This window comes from Morchella sextelata (genome assembly GCF_020137385.1).
Source record: "Morchella sextelata strain SCLS chromosome Unknown scls_10, whole genome shotgun sequence".
Classification (NCBI taxonomy): domain Eukaryota; kingdom Fungi; phylum Ascomycota; class Pezizomycetes; order Pezizales; family Morchellaceae; genus Morchella; species Morchella sextelata.
In genome coordinates, this window is record NW_025408625.1 from 125312 (window position 1) to 139231 (window position 13920).

At 51.9% G+C, this 13920-nt stretch overlaps 4 protein-coding genes across 4 annotated transcripts; all 4 read right to left on the reverse strand.

Annotated features, from left to right (window-relative positions):
• Nucleotides 1-1207: 1207 nt before the first annotated feature.
• On the reverse strand, nucleotides 1208-2919 carry H6S33_001022 (uncharacterized protein; the record flags this gene model as incomplete). The annotated part of the gene is made up of 4 exons (XM_044832613.1): nucleotides 1208-1810; nucleotides 1874-2473; nucleotides 2547-2707; nucleotides 2814-2919. 4 exons carry the CDS (start codon nucleotides 2917-2919, stop codon nucleotides 1208-1210), a joined length of 1470 nt encoding a protein of 489 aa, XP_044693989.1.
• A 5081-nt stretch (nucleotides 2920-8000) lies between these two features.
• On the reverse strand, nucleotides 8001-8987 carry H6S33_001023 (uncharacterized protein; the record flags this gene model as incomplete). The annotated part of the gene is made up of 3 exons (XM_044832624.1): nucleotides 8001-8282; nucleotides 8360-8818; nucleotides 8871-8987. 3 exons carry the CDS (start codon nucleotides 8985-8987, stop codon nucleotides 8001-8003), a joined length of 858 nt encoding a protein of 285 aa, XP_044693990.1.
• A 42-nt stretch (nucleotides 8988-9029) lies between these two features.
• H6S33_001024 (uncharacterized protein) lies at nucleotides 9030-10629 on the reverse strand (the record flags this gene model as incomplete). The annotated part of the gene is made up of 8 exons (XM_044832635.1): nucleotides 9030-9059; nucleotides 9200-9333; nucleotides 9406-9497; nucleotides 9952-9959; nucleotides 10015-10043; nucleotides 10124-10207; nucleotides 10273-10291; nucleotides 10468-10629. The coding sequence occupies 8 exons, from the start codon at nucleotides 10627-10629 to the stop codon at nucleotides 9030-9032; spliced, it is 558 nt and encodes a 185-aa protein (XP_044693991.1).
• Nucleotides 10630-11848: 1219 nt separating this feature from the next.
• On the reverse strand, nucleotides 11849-12097 carry H6S33_001025 (uncharacterized protein; the record flags this gene model as incomplete). The annotated part of the gene is made up of 1 exon (XM_044832646.1): nucleotides 11849-12097. The coding sequence occupies one exon, from the start codon at nucleotides 12095-12097 to the stop codon at nucleotides 11849-11851; it is 249 nt and encodes an 82-aa protein (XP_044693992.1).
• Between the last annotated feature and the right edge of the window lie 1823 nt (nucleotides 12098-13920).

Consider the following 13920-nt stretch of genomic DNA (forward strand, 5'->3'; position numbering starts at 1 on the left):
CGACGCGTGTTGGCCATGTGGGGGTGGAAGATACAACCCGAAGCACTCTCTGCCCTTCAGCCAAAACTCCTATGGCACCATAGATACAAACTGCAGTACTTACTCCTCCCTATCGCATACCTACCTCGGCGATCCACAGAGAACCGCAACCCTTGGCTATGATAGTCTCGGGCGGAGCCGTGGTTCGGTGGTTTCTACAGAAAAGTATGTAGGCAGCGAGACATATGTCTCGCAGATCAACATCGTGAAAGCTTTCTAGTCCCCGAGCTCGAGGGCTGGTATTCATACCTCATCACCGGCTTTATATTCTCACCTCTAGCTCCTCCCTCTACCCATATCCCCACCCCGACATCCCCTCCACCTTTTCCACCCCGATCGTCCGCTTTCACTCCACACACGCCCCAAGACACCTCCCCGAAAATCCCACCACCGCACAGTCCATCACTCGCCCCTTCTTGGCATGGGTCATAGGTTACGTATACCTCTCTCTTGGCACCACTCCCACTCTTTCGCTCGCTCAGTCACTTGCACTCACTCGCACATTCCCCCTCACTCGCTCTCACTCAATCGCACTCATTCTCACTGCCAAACCTTCCTCACTACTACATTGTACGTAATTAGATCTAGCGCTATATTCCAATTGTTCTATCTACAACAAAACACACACAAAAAAAAGGCTCACAGTAAACCACCTAAGCAGTAGTACCGAAACGAATATAAGTGAAGTAAAAAATAAAAAAAAAAAAAAGAGTAAACATTAACAAGAACAGCATCAACCACAAACACAAACACACACACACACAAAAAAAAAAAATGGACAACAAAAAGAAGGATTTTGTAGATACGATGAGATAAGATACAGAAGAGTGAAGACGTATACCAAAAGTTGGATATGGTATATGTCCCATACGGCGGGGAGGGTTTTTTTTTTTCAAAAATAGAGTAAGGTAGGTGGGTCAGGTAGTAGTCCCCTGGGGGGTATTAGCAACAAAGGAATCAACCCGTCCTGAAAGAACATAATAAAGCACACAAAAAAAAAAGGCTGTGAAAAAAAAAAAACACCTCCCACCACCCCACATCGCAGGATCCACAGCCTCCCAAAAAGAAATAAAAAAATCCCAATTCCGGACCCACTAATATATAATAAAAAAGCGCAAGAAAGAAAAAACGTATAAAAAAAAAACACCACTATAAGTACATCCACCGTTTAGCCCCTCAGCAGCCAATACGTCAAGCTCAACAACAGTCCCAGCACAATCGCCGTCAATATGCCCGCGCCCGCCTTATCCCCCGTCGTCGACGGGTCCGTCTGCAGCTTACTCTCCAGCGACGACGTTCCCGTCCCCGCTGTCGGGTCACCCACACTCGTTCCACCAGTGCTGTTCGTCACCGGTGGGACCGCCGTAGTGATGAAGTTTGCCTGCAGGACCTCCATGACCGAGAGATGCTCACCGAGGCCGCCGACGGCGATACCGTACGGTGAGTCGTCGTATGTCTTCTTGACCCACGCGAGACCGCACACCTTCCCGTCTGTGCCGCCGTTGCAGGTTGCGGCGGCGGCGACGGCGCTGGCTTGCAGGCGCGGCAGGATCCAGGACTGGGTGAAGGGCGCCATCTGGTAGGTGTAGGCCATGAAGCGGGAGAGGTAGGCCTTGAAGGAACGCTGGTCGGTGTTGCATGTGGCGGCCTTGTCGCTGGGGGCGGGGTCGCAGGCGGACTCGCGCATGATGTAGTCGGAGGTGAAGAAGGGCGATTGGATGGCCTGCATGAGGTTGTTGGTTTCGTTTTGCCATTTTGCGCTACCCTCGGTCTGGCTTGATGTTAGCTATCAAAAGCAAAATATGGGGAACTGGGGGGTAAGAGGGGAAATTACATAGTTGTACATGAAGGCGGCACCAGCGAGGTAGACACCGGCATTGTACGACCACTGATAGACCTCAGTGACCGGGCAGTCAGGCTCCTTTCCATCGCCATTCGTGTCCGTCGGGATATGCGACCCATCATAGACTTTGTAATCGCTCGAGATGATGCCCGTCGTCTTTGACCAATCATACACCTTCTCCGCCCACTCCGCGTACGTCGCATTCCCTGTATACCTCGCCAGCCTTGCGCCCATCTGGAAGAACAGCCCGTTGGAGATGGCATTCTTGTAGTCGTACCCAGCGTTCGTAGACACCACCTGCCACCTCAGCCCACCGCCGCAGTTGAGCTCGTCCCAGCGTGACGCCTGCCTGTTGAACACGGCCATGGCCAGCGTGAGCCATTGCGGCTTATCCGATGGCGGGTTGGGGAACACGCGCTCGGCCGCCGACAGCACTGAAAGCGCCCAGAAGGCCTGGTCGTCGTTACCGAGGGAGAGCGTCTGCGCGGAGGGCTCGTAGTTGTCGTCCTCACCGACCTGGTTGAGCAGTGCCTTCGTCACGATATCGTTGAACTGGTCGTCGCCCGTGTAGTGCCAATACTCGATCCAAGCCTGGAGAGAAAAAAAAACCAATTAGCGACACGGCGCAAACAGCAGCAGCAGCAGCAGCAGGGAGCTCTCATACCCCCATTGTGGCACCAGCCTCCCACCAGTAGTAGCCCTGATTGTTCTTTCCATCGGCCGTCTGGATGAGCCCAAACTCACCGGCCACGAACCAGGTCTCGTTGTCGGGGTACAGAGCGCGGAGCTTCAGGGCGACCTCTTGTGTAGCGGTGAACAGAGAGTCTGCGTGGGGGCCGTTCATGTCAGCGTCACTCTACTCCACTCTCGGCGGGTACAAATAGGGGCTTGTAGCCGCCGCTCAACACAACAGCAACAGCAACACACACACCTTGGTTGGTCGGGTCGACATCGATGGCCACGGCCGAGCTCGAGAACAGGGAGGCCGTTAGCAGTGCTGTAGAAGCGAGTGCTCGTGCGAGCGAAGAGAACTTCATGGTTGTGAATTCGTGTCGCGAATTCTAGCGAGTGTGGGTGGGGGGCGGGTGTGGCTTCGTTATATTGAATCTGGTGACGGGAGAGACAGGCAGAGGCGTTCTTGATGAGCTGCTGCTGCTGCTGAGTAGGGACGAAAGGAAGGAAAGAAAGAAAGTAAGAAGGAAAGAAAAGAAACGATCGAGTGAGAGAGTGACTGAGAGACTGAGAGCGAGTGGGCGCAGACGGGCTGATGCGATCTTCGACCAGAGAAGAACTTGGATAGGCACCCTGCAGGTTGCTGTTGGAACTTAACGAAGGTGATGCACCAGGCTGAGTGAGAGAGAGCAGGTAAACTAGAATAGAGCAAAAAAGCAAATCAATGTCAGAGGAGGTCAGGTGCTATGTAACGAGAGTAAAGCCGACCAGATCTGATTTGATAGGATCGTGGGGGAATGATGAGATAATGATGAAAGGGATGGAGAGGGGGGGGGGGGGGGGGGGGGTAGTGGAGGGGGGAAGAGGGTAGAGAGTGGTCCTCCTTCTCCAAGATGATGATGATGATGATGATGATGGGACGAAGTAGTAGGGGGAGGGGGGAGGGGTGGTGTAAGGCCTGCAGACTTTGACGAGAAACAACCTGCTGCAGGTGAGAAGTTACGAGGTCAATGTGACAGGTTTGGGAGTATGTGTACTTACAGCCTTAACGTCGAAAGGAACACAGGAAACTTAAAGAGAGTGTATGTATTCCTGTTCTTTTTCTTTCTTTCGAGCAAGAGGTGGTATTATCAGTCAGTAGCAGCAGTAGCAACAGAGACGGAACAGTGACTTCTCCCCCCTCGAGAGAGAGAGAGAGAGAGCTGGGGAAGGGTCCAAGATCCAGGGGCTAACTCCCTGTTCCCTATTCCAGCCCAACGTGAAACACACGTAGGCCCAGAAACGAGCCTCACCCCCCTACCTGTTTGCGTTTGCGTCTCTTGACATTGGGGCAGTGCTGCTACTGCAGTTACTGCAGTTGAGTCCCTTCCATCCTTTGTTCCCTCGTTCCCTTCCCTTCCTTCCCTTCCCTTCCCCACACGAGAAAAGCCCAGTAAGCCGCGTATGCGATCACCGGTTCTTTATTTACCATGGTGCATCATGTACTAGATCAGAGAGAGAGAGTCAACTCACATTTCTGTGTCTTCTGCTGCTTGAGCGTTCTTGAGATGAGCATTGGCCCAGTAGAAACCCACAGGAGAGCAGAGTAGAACTCGCGCGTCTATGCACCCAGCTGCCCTACGTGCATCGTGCAGCAGCACCGTTCAACGGTGCGCCCAACCCACTGAAACCACCCAAACCATCCAAACGAAGCGCCGACACCCACTGCATGTAAGTCTACTCTAATTGCCAAATTTATCCTCCACCCTCTCCCCTCTCCCGAGTCTCCCCCCCCCCCCCCCCACCCCCCTCAACTCCTCTCTTCCTCTAATTTAACCACCCTATCTCTCCCTCCACCGCTTCTCGAAGGAAAACCCGTTTTTCCCTGGCTCTCTTGTCTGTGCCGCCGTCGCCGCCACAGCTACGCATGTCTGTCTGTCTTGTCTGCATTCCCCCCCCCCCCCCGGGCCCCGAAATAATTCTCCGACCGCAGGGTGGGTTAGGGTTAGTGCTCGCTTGGTGCAGCAGCACACCCACCACACCCACACACCCTTGCAGCTAGCTAGGCTCTCTGCAAGGCCCTTCCCTTTCTACTCTGCTCTTTCTTGGGACTTACGAAGCACCTCTTGGAGATTTCTGATTTCCACACCTTTTTCTCCCCCGCTGCACTGCACCGCACCGCACCGTAAGCCAGAATTAACCCGCAAGCTATGTGTGTAAAAGTGCCGCGTGGGCCCTTATTTTAGTCCCAGTTCTTCTCTGTGTGCAGGGCGGACGGAGGCCCGAAATTTCAATCACGGAAATAGGGAAGTGCCAATCACGTTTCGGGTGGTGGGAGAGGCATCCATGTTCGAACCCTTCCACCTTCACCTCACTGCCCTTTTGCTCGTGTGTTCCGCCCGGAGATCCGATGATCGGTGATCCTGGGGAATGAGAAACGGTTGTGGAGGGGGACTTGTAGAGGGATTTGTAATGGCATGGATGGCTATTTCTGTTGTGTGTGTGTGTGTGTGTGTGTGTGTGTGTGTGTGTGTGTGTGTGTGTGTGTGTGTGTGTGTGGAGGGGGGGGGAAGAGTGGGATCTACTATTCTACTATTTGGGTCGAATGCGGGCTAGCTGGAATGTATGTGTGTGCCAGATGCGGTAGAGTTCTCTGTGAGCTGCAGTACTATTTTCTACTATTTATGTACTATTATCTATTATTACCATTATTTTATTACTGTTTCCAAAAGTGATGTCCCAACCAGGAGGTCTCTGTCACTCCAAACGTCCCACCACGAAACACCGACGCATCTGTCGCCGCTCATCAAACACGCTCCCCTACAACCCCCCCACTGCAGTGTTTCTACCGCACCCACACTTCCCTCTCTGGGAGAACATATCCCCCCCACATATAACCAGCAGACCCAGCCAACACCATCCCAGCGGTTGCGACACTACACCCGCACCCTCCGCTCCGCATCACCGCACGCTCCCCGCCACAACCCGCCAAACTACAACTTCGCGCGCGACAACACCCATCCCTTAGCCGGTGTCCATTTGCACTCGGCACCGAATCAACAGCCCCAGAAACCCGGTGCGCCAGCTGGGAGCGGAAGGTATGAGACGGAGTGGCCGTATAATACGGCTTCTTTCGGGAGCGGTGAATAGCATTGTGGGAAGTACCGGTCGCGTTATGAAGCCCGCGGCGATGTGGGTTAGAGTGGCTAGCTAGCTCTAGCAGGCCTGATGCTATATAATAGCGGACTCCGTTGAATTGCTTTGGCGACAACAGTAAAGAGAAATTAGGTGGGTCCACTATCGCCATCGAAATGAAGAGCCAATTAAAGACACGGCCGCATCGGATGGCCGGTAAGAAAGAACTCCCATGTTTGATCACTTCTACCTCTTCTCACGACACCACCCCGCAAGGACACACACACACGGCGCCATATAACTAAGCATCCGGCAACCCTCCCTCCCACCAACATAACCAGAACAACCTGGTCTAACAACGCCCCGGGTTGAGTTGAGGAATCCAGGCCTTCTTATATACCACGGCAAGCACGGAAAACTACAAGCAGAAAGATCATCCGCGTAGGTTCCGACGTGGAAGACGGTCGCTGTCTCTTCCGGCGGCGTACAATTGCAAAGGTTTCTGGCCTGAACAGCCGAGGTGGAGGAAGAGAGGCTTGGAGAGATGCGGTTCTGGATTGATGGGTGGTTTGGATATTGTCTATATATGCTCACCTGGTCTGTGAAGGTGTTCAAAAAGGTTGAAAGGCCAGATACGTTAAGACGAGCGGTAGATCTTAACCAGACCCAGCAGCCTAGCTAGCCAACTATCTCTGTCGAAACCCGACACATTTCCCCGGCCGTACTGACACAAAGTTTTTCGGATTTGGACTACTCTACATATACCCCCTCCGGGGATGACATTTCCACCCAGAAACAAAACGAACCCCCGATAAAAACACAAGAGCAAAGCCTCTATTCCACCCCGAAACACTAGTACTCCAGAACCCGCCCGAACCAACCGCAATATATACTCAAAGCCGAAAACCCAAGCCCTTAGAAAACAGCCCAAAAACAAAACAGACCGTTCTCTCTTCCACTGGCACCGTTTGTGGAGAACGGAAATCAAAAAGGCCACCGCCTATTCGGACTAGGTCAAGGAAAGAACAGATCACCCCATATAACCCATAACTCCCAGACCTGCCTGTCCGCCCCTCGATCATCCACCAGATAACCAACAAACAGGGGTCCGGAAAGTCTTGAGTATAAGAATAAAAAGAAAACAGGTCCCGAGGGGGTTAATGGGAGTAAATAATTTCTCTACGGTGACGAAACTACGTACAATCCACTTTCTGCGCATGCCAACCAGAAGGGATTTCGGGGGAAAAAAAAATCATAAATACCGGTTACGAAACATGTCTATTCCATCATTTCCCACTACAATCTTGTATATTTCGACCTTAAGCTTGTTGGCTTTAACTTTGAGAGTCCTCCTCTACTCATACGTATACATCTAAAAACCACGTATACTACCACGTAATAAAAGTGCCAGGAAGTAATCATCTATCGTTCCCATACTCGCGGCCGCACCACATCCAAACGCGATATTCCCCACTACCCGGTCTCGCAATTGCAAGAGGGAATGTTAGACCTCCGTCAATGAAAACTTGCATAAAATAGAAAAATCATGTTTCAAAATTACATGAACCGGACGCTGAATACGTATTGCAAGTTCAAGTTCCAACGTGCCGCCCCTACGTAACTAACATTTGGCTTATTACAAACATATATAACCCACCTCAATCCCCAGCTAACACCAAAACCACATTCTCCATGCCTCATTACATAAGTCTCGGTATATGACAATCACACAAACCCCGCCCCCACGCCCACCCGCACACCGGATCACACGCCATCACTCGCTCCCAACACACCGGCCCGGTACCGGCACCCTATAATTTTCCACGCCCACCACCAACACCAGAGATCCCACCACCCCCACCGCACCCCAAACCCAAAACGAAGAAACAGATTAGTTAGCATAGCATAGCAGCCAGATACCAACGCATTTCAAAAAACACACATAGATAGTATATAAATTTTTGTCCCCAATAAAACTAGTATCATGACTGTGATCCAGATGAGATGATGGTACATGGAGCGGACCCGACAAAAAAAAAAAAGAGAGAAATCTTTAAAACAAAAAAAGGAAAGAGAAACCAAGCCAAGAGACAGTGATAGAGATCGAGAGAGAGTGTAAGAAAGTGAAAAAAAAAACTACAAATTTAATGAAAAAAAGCCACGCCAAACTCCATCCGACCCGCACCCACAAGCCCACGTCCGAAAAGCCATCATTTCAATCATTACCCTCTCGCTCCCATCCCATCCTACAACCCAACCCTCCCCATCTCTCACCCATCCCCCACCGCCACCACACCAGATCCACGCTTAATTCTCAACTACCACACACCCCCTACCAATACCCCCTCCTCCTCCCCTCCCCCGTGCCCATCGCCCCCTCATCCGCATACTCCTTACTCCTCCTCCCCTCGCTCCTGCCCGAGATACACGCCCCGCACCAATACAAGCCCACCACCAATATCGCGCCAACAGCGCCCCACGTGATGCCCAGATACTCAACACTATACTCGGCCGTCACGCCAACGTTGCGCAGCTCGCGGTTCGCAATCTCCGTCAGCTTCACGGCCAGCGCGGTGCCGACGCCGGAGGCAATGCCGAGTGCGAGGAAGCCAATCTGCAAAACATGTTAGTCAGAATGTCCATCTATAATAATACTACTACTGGAGGGGGGGGGGGGGGGGGGGAACTCACGGTCGCAAAAATCCAATTACAGCACGCCACGCCCCTCCCGCCGCCGCCACAGCCGATCAGGCCCGCCATGATACAGATCGCGGCGGCACCAGCGCCAATACAGTACGTGACAAACATGACCTTATACGCGATATTGAGCGCCTCTACCGCGGTATTTACGTCGTCCGTGGGAAAGCCAATGTCATCTAACGTGATGCCCAATCCCGTGGCGTTGAGCTCCTTCGACAGGATGCCCACGGGGTCGAACGTGAACATGGGGCGCGAGGTGCAGCGGGTGATGGCCGTGGAGTTGGCGGCCTCGCAGTAGCCGGTGGGGTGGAAGGTGTAGGCGTTTGAGAGGCCGAGGGCGGCGGCGGTGGAGGAGATGAGGGAGGAGGTGAGTTGGGAGGTGAGCGTGTCGACGCTGGCGATGCCGGTGGTGGGGATGGTGGCGTTGGCGCCGATGTTGGTGGTGTTGAGCTGTGGGGGGGGTTAGTATTGTTTGCTGATATGTATTGAGGATGTGACTTACTCTAATGATGTAGACGTCTGTGAGGAAGTCTTTCTCGCGGCCAGAGAACAGCGCGAGACATGTGAGGGCCAGCGCGACCGTCGACAGGACGATCGGGATGACGGCGGAGAAACGCATAGCTGCTGTTGTTACTGCTGTGGAGTATCTTCTACCTACCAGCTAGTATAATACCCACTCTGCGATCGACAACTGATACGACAAGGCCTTAATGAGGAATAATAACGAACGAGCAAACAAACTGATATGTTGGAGCAGCAGTAGCAGTAGTGAAATTGGACAATAGGATTTAACGAACGAGCGAACAAGTATCAAGCAAATGCAAGACTTACGAGCAGACAGCGGGGGCGCACACGATCACCTATATACCCATCCTCTCTCTCTGTCTTCCTTTCTTTCCCACCACCACACCGGCGGTGAAGTGTCTGATGAACCGGTCGGTGGCTCTCTCCAGGGCCACCTACAGCTACACCGTGCGTCTTGGTATTAGGCGAACCCATCGAAGGCGATGCAGCCATCAAATCAGGGAAGCAATTACTCGAGGACCGCCATCTCCAGCTGCTCAAAGCATCTGTCTCTGCTATCGAAGTTCCAAGATTCGTGACGGAGTGGAGTGCAGCAACCCTGTCACTACACTACACTACACACAATACCTGGTTCGGGTGTGTGCGTGAGCAGGGTAGTTGGTGTCTGCGCATAACTCACACCATTACGTATGCCAGCCAACCAGCCAGCCAGCCAGCCAGCAGCAGTTACGCTCCCACGAGAGGAAAAACCGGTAACGCGGCTCTCTTGTCTCTCTCTGTGTCTGTGTGTGTTTTCTGCGAACACAGCCTCGAGTCGTCGTCACGCACGAGATTGCGGATCAAATCTCTCTTACGACGGGGTATGTAGTATGTAGTGTTTGCTCGCGAAATAAGGCAGGCTCTACTCGTAATTAACGGGATATAAGCGGATACGATACGAGGGCTGGGATCAGGCGGTCCACGGGGAGGTTTAATATTGACTTCTGTGCCCATGCTCACTGCTCGGAGTCAGAAGAAGAAAGCCTTCGACAAACACCCTCCTTCCTTCCGTTACTCACTGCCCCGTCTGCTACTGTCTTAGCGACTTACGCAATTGATCTGATCGATAAGATAACACCCACCAACCAAGCAACCGCATCCACGGCCGCTACTAACAATAGTAACAACCCAGCTCTTCACAACCTCTCACTCGCCCAGCTACATTTATCCGATCAGACACGACAGACAGACATAAGACGCGTATCCCCCCCTCTACCACCTCCACCTCCACTTCCACCCCCACCTCCACCTCCACCTCACAAGGAAAAATTTTGACTTTTTTTTCATCAGCACTGCCCTGCCTTGCGCGGAGGAAAGGAAACCTGGATCTGTGTAAATACCTACAAGGAAGAATTTCGCCTTATCCGGCAGTCTACGTCGTGGGGAGGAATTCGAGGGTTTGATTCCAGCCAGTCAACAGGATGGAAAAGATGGAGAGACAGTAAGTACCCCGCTCCAGCAGCAGCGCGGCTTACACCATGGCCAAGACAACCCCGCCCGACGTCGACACACACATATATATATACAATACATACGTGCACGAGCAACAGATGCATATTCGCGGTTGTATCTCCGTCGGCAATCTCAGCAGCTATATATCTTCCACTACGGCAACTAGAGACGACAACGACGCGCGTATCAAAGTGCAAAACAAAAACGGTTGTGCGCGGGATAATAGCATCGGATAACATGAACATGATAAGGCAGCACGGTGGTGGTGGTGCTTTGTCAGCGACGTTGGTAAATATAAAGTGGTATTAAGGGGGGGGGACGCTGGGATGAGTTATGCCGGTGGGTAGGTGACGAGTATGGGTTTGTAGATTTGTAGGTTTATGGGTTATTGAAGGTACATACTTGGTAGGTTATAGTGGCTGAGAATATGGCACCCCCCATATGTAGATTGTGGCCGGTGGTGAGCCGCGATTGGGGGTTGAAATTGGTAATCACAACATGACCAAAATGAAACAATGGAATTCAATAGCAAACATGAAACCGCTATGGAATTTAGACTACGAAACACCCCGGATAACCAAAAATATCAAAAGATAAATCTACCATTAATTATCACCACCAGAGGATATCCCATCTCGATCCACCCGCCCCCACCCATAGTAAAAATCATCTAACGATGTCTCCAATACAGTGTACTATCGTGCCCAGAGACATTACTGAAATATTGCGTAAGAGTCTATTAAGCTACGTATACCAAAAACAAACACCAGGACACCCCGTAATTAGAGCAGACATATGAAAATTTTATACATGCAACACATAATTATAACATAGCCACATTACCATTACCCCTCATAAGATGCAAATAAGCCGACCCAAAAGACAAAAGAACCAAGACAAAAGAAACAACAAAAGAAACAAAAACCAAAAGAGTGTCAAGCCCAAAACAACAGGCTCAATCAAATCATCGCGCAGAAGACGAAACACGCAATCCAACTCCCCCAGCAGCAGCATCAAGCTCACAAAGCATTCCGCAGAGGCCCATAATCCCCACGCATGAACCCCGGCCGGTATATGTAGCCCAGATATGACCATCCACCACGCTGCCGCAGATCATCCATTCCCCGTTGCCACCGGCGCCCGGGATCTCCCCTGCTGTGCCACGGACCCCAGACGCCGGTAAGCCGTACGAGTCTATTTCCCAATATACAATGGCAATGTCAACAATTCGGTCCAGTAATCCAGCCCAGTGCAGCAGAGAGTCTTGGCCATAAGGCCCATGCCGGTGCCTGTTGCCCGATCTCTAACCAGCGCAGCTACCGGAGGTATTTCCAAGCCCTATCACACCCCCCATTAACATCTTCTCCCCCCCGTCCATACACACAGCAACATAGTACATACCAGCTAATCACCTCCTTCCACAAAAAGACGCCCACATGCCCATTGCTCCTAGGAATTTCAAGCTCAAGGCCACCCAGGCCCATAAAAGACCTCGACGAACCTCGACCCCTCGATCCCCGCGTTCTCGTAGCCCAGGACCTTATAACTCAGGTGGCGGCTCGCATACAGACTCTGCCGTATCGCGCGGGCGACCTGAGCTTCTGTTGGCGGCGGGCGGGACTTGAGGTGGTGGTCCCAGGTCTGGAGCTGCGTGATGAAGTCTGGGGTGCTGGTGTAGGGCAGGATTGGAAGCGGGATGGGGAGGGAGTGCATAATTTTCTTTATGTGTTTGTTCGTTGTGGTGATTGTAGGTGTTGAGGTGGTGGTTGTAGGTATCGTGAACGTTGAAGCGTTTATCTTTATCGTAGGAATACTAGTGTTGAGCCGGTGCAGTACAGGGGGGCGAGGAGAGCGGCCAGATATATGTCCAGAGCCCCAGCCAGTCCCGAGGAACCACAGTGGCAATCACACACCGCACTGGGACGCCCGCGGAAGGAAACCGTAGCCTCCAGAGCGTTCGCGTTCAAGCCAGGGGAAAGGAGAAGAAGTGTTCGAAGCAAGCAAAAAAAAAAAATGTTCAATTGCCAGCTGCAGCCCGATCATGCCGTCATAGGTCCAGGGCCAAAAATATCTTGATTTCATCCGTTCCCAGGTCCGCACTACTATTCAACTGGCTGAGACGAGGCTCAGCCACTGCCAGCCTACCACCACACACCACCAGCAACAAACACCAATTAAGGATCCTACCCTCTACTATTTCCAGACAGTGGGATATGACTGTTAATTCATGCCTTCTTAACCGCCTCCCCCCCTTCCTCCATCACCAGACCACAGAAGGAGTGGTATGTTCATGACACAGCACCGCCACACTTGGCGCCACACAGTTAATATAACCGCGTGGCCGGCACAGTAATAACCGTCGAGTGATAGGCTGTGTGTCAGACCGCCGCCGTTAACTGCGAGGACAAGGGGGTGGATGGAGCCGGGGCCGGGGGAGCCTATAAATAGTAACAGCACAAGAATGTCAGCAAAGGACGACTGCACACCTACCCCACCGGCCTGGCACCGAATGTCATGTAGGGTACATATACATACAGACCAAGATGTGCATGTATGATCGGCCGGAGATCTTGGCGGGGTGTAAAGGGTCGTAAGGTGAAACGTGCGGGAGGTAACGTGCTGGGTGGTGATTGGGGTTTGTTGTGGTGGATTAATTGTGAAGCAGGCCGCGGAGATCGGGGGTGGAGGGTTTGGAGGTGCGATCTATATCTAGGGGTTTGACTTGCTAGCTGGTTGCCCTGCATATGGTGGTGGGCTACATAACTCAGGTACTGGATCGGTAGGTGGGTGTGATCCCTATTTACCATCAAAGTGCAGGACGTTGGCACTAGTTATTCGGCCGGGGTGAGAAAACTCGCTGTTCCTGACTCTGGGGGACTTTTTTTTTCTGCCTTACTTAGAGGGCTAAGGATAAAGAGTAGGTACAAGCTGCTTAGGAGACTCAGGTTGGTGTCAGTTCGAGGTGAGACTGTGTCAATGAGCAGCGGTGGGAGTGTTCGTGATGATGGACCCCGACGTTAATGAGATGCAATCCAGAACAGCATGAAGAATGGAGGTTAAGGCTCTCTGGCCCGAGTGCTGCAGCACGACGGATGGATTAATTTAGTTTATCCGCTTGTCAGTCACAAGTAGGGCTAGCTCGTGTGTGTGCTCTAGACCTCATGGGGACTGGAGGAGAGCGCGCATTGTGGGCCAATCGTACGTTCATACAGCATCACATTCGAATATTCACTTTCTGCTCTACTTGCTACATGGATATGTAGTTTCTCCAGATCCTGAGTTCACACATTAAACGTGCGTAAAACACAATCATGATACACAGTGCAAGTGCAGGTGCGAAGTATCTACTGGGGGTACCCACAGCTGCAGGATCAATTGATCGCAGTCACTGAGTCAGCACAGTACAATTGGTCATGTATGACATCATAGGGCCGATAAGCACTTCTCCCACTATATTTGGTACAAGTATTGATACACAGACAATTGGCCAAAAGCCTTTCAAACAGGAGGAGGTATAGGCGCGATTAAACCTCAAA